Source organism: Eschscholzia californica, unplaced genomic scaffold (assembly GCF_041429995.1).
Source record: "Eschscholzia californica isolate CP2 unplaced genomic scaffold, dmEscCali1.0.p SCAF_6, whole genome shotgun sequence".
Classification (NCBI taxonomy): domain Eukaryota; kingdom Viridiplantae; phylum Streptophyta; class Magnoliopsida; order Ranunculales; family Papaveraceae; genus Eschscholzia; species Eschscholzia californica.
The window spans coordinates 27,309,557-27,314,540 of NW_028238483.1; the positions used below are offsets into that span (position 1 = coordinate 27,309,557).

Sequence of the window (4,984 nt, forward strand, 5' to 3'; positions counted from 1 at the left end):
CCCATACCCGAATTACCCGAGCTTCTTAATGGGCTTGGGCGGTAATGGACAAGGCAAAATTCAAAATTGTCCGCCCATTAATCCGCTTACCCTAATAGCCATTGAAATTTTGTGCTCGACTCGCCCGCCCCGATGCTTCAAGTGCCTATGGACGTCCATACCCGTCCAATTTCCACCCCTAGTCAGGTCCTATTAAGAGTGAGTTAAAGCAAAAAAATAGAAGAAGTAATAAAAAAATTGAAGGTCCCACCGAGACTTGAACTCGGGTTACTGGATTCAGAGTCCAATGTCCTGACCACTAGACCATGGGACCTCGTTGCGCCATTTTTTGGACAGCATATAATAATACTATAATATTTTCCCTCACTAGTCGGTAGTTATTCTAAACACCTTCTTGACCATCAGGAAAAAGATCTAACAATCTCTCTTTCTCTCTCTATATTCTCCATTTCTTTTCCCCTTTCAATTATCTTCTTCTTCTTTTTGTTACTCAATAAAGAAAATGGATCTTAGAGAATCAGTAGCCAATCAAACTAATTTCTCTCTTGAAATCTCTAAACATGTAATGTTAAAAGGAAAAGATTCTAACCTAGTTTTTTCTCCCCTTTCTATTCATGTTGTTCTTAGCTTGATCGCTTCTGGTTCTAAAGGTCAAACTCTTGATCAGTTACTCTCTTTTCTCAAAACAACTTGTAATGGTGATCTTAACTCTTTCACTTCTGAACTTGTCTCTCTCATTTTGGCTGATGGTAGTCCTACCGGTGGACCTCTTTTGAGATTCGTTAATAGTGTCTGGATCGAAAAATCTCTTCCTCTCAAACCCTATTTCAAAGATATTGTTGATACTGTCTATAAAGCTGCATCTAATCAAGTTGATTTTCAGACCAAAGTAAGCTTTCTTTCTCTCTCTACATATCTATATGAGATCAAGTTTGGGTTTTTAGTGTGTTTGATGATGATTCAAGATCAATTGGTAATAACCCATATCTCAAAACTTCAATCTTTCTGTAAACCATGCATGTTAAACTACTTAAGAAACAAAGATCTTCATATGGTATTTGTACTAAACAATCTCCAAAGACTATTGTCTTAGAGCAAATTTGTTTGTTTAAAGTTGGTAAATTTTCCTATTCATTTCAATACACATAAGTATATACCTAATCAGGTTTTTTATCCATAAATGATACTATAAGGAAATAGGGGAATTGTCATGGTATAATTCATTGAAGTGATAATATAGATTATGATATAGCACTCCCCATGTTGTTCCAAATAGAACTCGTACGGGAGATTAGATACACATTAGACGTATAGCTTAATAACGTATTTGAAAGTGCTTAATAAATACGTCCCTTCTATGCACTTCTGTCCTATTCCACGAGGACCGCAAATGCATACTGATGGGTAAAGTGTCTGTCTTTTGTGGGAATTAGGTCTTGTGACAATGAAACCAATGAAAATGAAATGACACTATCTGAATTGTTCTTATTTATCACTGAAATTGTTGAGACTGATGGATGTCTATATTTACATGATTTACTGGTGAACTCACTTAATTCATCGTATACTTACACAACTATTTTGGTGTTGTAATTGTCACCATCTCCTACTTCCCGCAACCGAAATAGCAACTTCACTTGCACAAGGAACACCATAAACTGGATCTTCAATTTTTTGTTTGTAGAGGGCAAAGTGAAGCGAAATAGCTATAACGAAAGGCCCTAACTTTTATCTATTATCCTATCTCCAAAGATGGGTGGTTAGCTTTGTAACAATTTCCAAAGACCGTTTCCAATTGTATCACATCCAATTACTTTACTTGTCACATTATATTCGTACGTGGAAGTTTATGATATTACCAGTTAGCTATAAGTATTGTTATTCTGTCAGGGAACTTAGTACTAGAGAAATGTTATGAATAGATTATTACCAATTTATATCGCTCTTTCTACCTCCTTAATCCTTATTGCCGGTAGACCATTTTTCCCAAATATTCCAAATTTAGTCTCAACCTTTAAATATAGCTATTTGAGTGATCAAATATTAAGTAGAACCAGCATATGTCAATCGAGATGTCATCTCCTTCTCAAGGAAAGTGTGGTCGTCTTCAAATTTAGATGGCTATTTGTGTCATATCAGCCCCTCTTGCTTCTAGGGTGGTAAACACAATTACATCACTTTTTGTTTTCCAGAAAATCTTTCTGCAGCTAATTCTTCTTTCTTATTATTAACATTATATGGGGGTTTGCATTGATTATATACTTATATGGTGAAGGCACTTGAAGTGGCAACTGAAGTTAATACTTGGGCTGAGAAGGAAACTGGTGGCTTAATCAAAGAGGTTCTTCGTTCTGGTTCTGTTGACAACTCGACAAGACTTATCTTTGCAAATGCACTTTACTTCAAAGGAGCCTGGAATGAAAAATTCGATGGAGCAGAAACCAAAAACGACGACTTCCACCTTCTCAATGGAACCTCAGTTCAAGTACCTTTCATGACTAGCAAGAAGAAACAATTAGTCAGTGAATTTGATGGTTTCAAAGTTCTGGGCCTTCCTTACAAGCAAGGTGAAGATAAAAGACGGTTCACCATGTATTTCTATCTACCTGATGCTATAGATGGGTTACTAGCTTTGACAGAGAAGATTGGTTCAGAATCCGATTTCTTAAACCGTCATCAACCACGGCAAGAAGTAGAAGTGGGCAAGTTCAAGATCCCGAAATTCAAGATTTCATTTGGTTTCGAGGCTTCAAACGATCTGAAGGAACTAGGGTTGGTGCTGCCTTTCTCCGGTGAAGGTGGTCTGACCGAGATGGTGGATTCCCCCGAAGGTCAAAACTTGTATGTATCAAGCATTTTCCACAAATCATTTATCGAAGTTAACGAGGAAGGAACAGAAGCAGCTGCAGCTTCCGCAGGTGTGATAAAACTAAGATCTCTATTCATAAGAGGTCCGATAGACTTTGTAGCTGACCACCCATTCATTTTCCTGATCAGAGAAGACATGACTGGTATGGTTTTGTTCATTGGGCACGTCGTTAACCCATCACTGATTGTCGCTTAAGAGTGGTGAAACCCTGACTTGATCTTGTTGTAGTGAGTAACTATTACACTGAACTCTGAACTGCTATGGTGGTATTTTAGCCTAATTTCGTGTGATGTTTTCTATGTAGAATAAAAGTATGAACAAATAAGAATTAATTTCGAACAGAATTGCATGTACAGTTTTAGAATCATGTGAGTTGAGCAGCTCATCTGTGAGGGTTATTCTTAGGATGTTTCTTTTAATAAAAGGTTTGCCTTTGACAAATCTTGAGTGGTTTTGCTTCTAATCCGAATAAGAATGGAACAGGATTTCATGTAGCGATACCGAGGATTTGCTATTTTTCTATTTGAAACGCTCTTTAATGGAACACATTACATAAATACGTAGAAAGTGCTTATCCGATATCTACCGACACTGGACTGGACTTGCCCATCTCATAAGAAGTTTGTAGGATTGAGCTTGGAACTTCCTCTGGCGACCTAGTAGGACTAGTATGTGGATGGGGATGGAGGTCTCAACTAAAGAAGAGTGCCAAATTTTAGGTATTTGAAGTTAGATTCTTTAGATAGATATGAAGCTTTATAGGTTCTTCTTCCTTTATTTTTTTTGTTAAAAGAACTTTATAGGATATGCTTAGAAAATTTTCATCCAATTCATTCTATCATTTTGTGTATCTAGGTAAGAATGTGTCTTGTCATCTCTTTTCACCATGTGGAATATCCCCCTCCTTGGGGTAACTTTGCTGCGGAAGGATTTTTTTGTCACTTCGGTTTGGTACTGTAACTTTGCTTGAACATTTCGGCATCTCTAGTCTCAGTTAACTAGGAGTCGGTCTCACCACAACAGATCAAGCAGATCGAGAAGCCTTTGAAGTTTTAGGTAAAGATCCTTTTGAGATAGTAATATCATCTTTTACTTTTTCTATAAATTTTGAATCCGAGTAACATTAAATGTCATACAACATTACGCCCCATATGGCTCCTACTCCAAGAAGCAGAACTCTTCTTTTGCAAGCCCTGCAACATAGTTCACCTTACATGAACATACTTGGTTTGGGTACCAAAAATTGGTTTTTAACATTTCTTTACGATGTTAATAAGGAAAAAAAAAAACTATTCTTTTTATCTCTCCTTCCTTCGAACCCATTTAGCGAGTTTGTCCGTATGAAGATTTACATTTCTATTTGTGTGACTAAATTTAACCTGTTGGATAAAAAGAATAGTTTTGTTACTCAACATCTATGAGTTTTTTTTTACCATCCACATGCTCGAATTTTGTTTGAGTGAACTTATTTCTTCTGCATGACTCAAATTAGACAAATTTTTTTGCATTTATTGTAAAACTAAAAGTAAATCTTTGAAGTCTTTAGACTATAAATTGTGTTTTTAAAGCTAAAAACTCAAGCTCTTATAACCCTCTTATATTTAACAAAAAAGAAAGGACCTTTCATGATGAGGAACTAGGAAATATAAGGCCGACATCAAATAAATAGTAGTAGTAATAATGCTTTTTTTTCTTTATGTCAATAGAAAGATGATGTGAAGAAAGGAATGTAGATGCACCTATCTAAATTGGATTATCTTAGGAATTTGAATGATTTCCTTGAGATATAATACATGTGGGGTTTGATTGAAAAGGTAAAAAATATAAGGCCATAATAGTTATTTTTCTGGCCCCCTAATTTTTGACCAGCTTTCCTTTTGGTCCTTTCGTTTTCGTAAAATTAGAAGTAGTTCTCTTTTCTAAGAACTACTAGTTAATTTTTTAAGAACTAATGGATGGTCCTGATCTACACTAAATGTCTCTCGGAACATTTCCATCTGACCTAATTTAAAGTTTAGATTGCGAAGCTAATTATCAAGTTTCTAATTTGTGTAAATCATTAAATACAGAAACATGTCAAATAGAACAATTTACTTATGTACCAATGTTAATCAA

The 4,984-nt window shown here is 35.7% G+C and overlaps 1 protein-coding gene and 1 non-coding gene across 2 annotated transcripts; one reads left to right on the forward strand and one right to left on the reverse strand.

Moving 5' to 3' along the window:
• Positions 1-241: 241 nt before the first annotated feature.
• On the reverse strand, positions 242-313 carry TRNAQ-CUG (transfer RNA glutamine (anticodon CUG)). The gene has a single exon. It is a non-coding gene; the product is annotated as a tRNA-Gln (tRNA).
• Positions 314-318: 5 nt separating this feature from the next.
• On the forward strand, positions 319-3,210 carry SERPIN1 (Serine protease inhibitor (SERPIN) family protein). Its single transcript, XM_086648628.1, has 2 exons — positions 319-889; positions 2,276-3,210. The coding sequence occupies exons 1-2, from the start codon at positions 503-505 to the stop codon at positions 3,062-3,064; spliced, it is 1,176 nt and encodes a 391-aa protein (XP_086504754.1). The 5' UTR covers positions 319-502; the 3' UTR covers positions 3,065-3,210.
• The last annotated feature ends 1,774 nt before the right edge of the window (positions 3,211-4,984 follow it).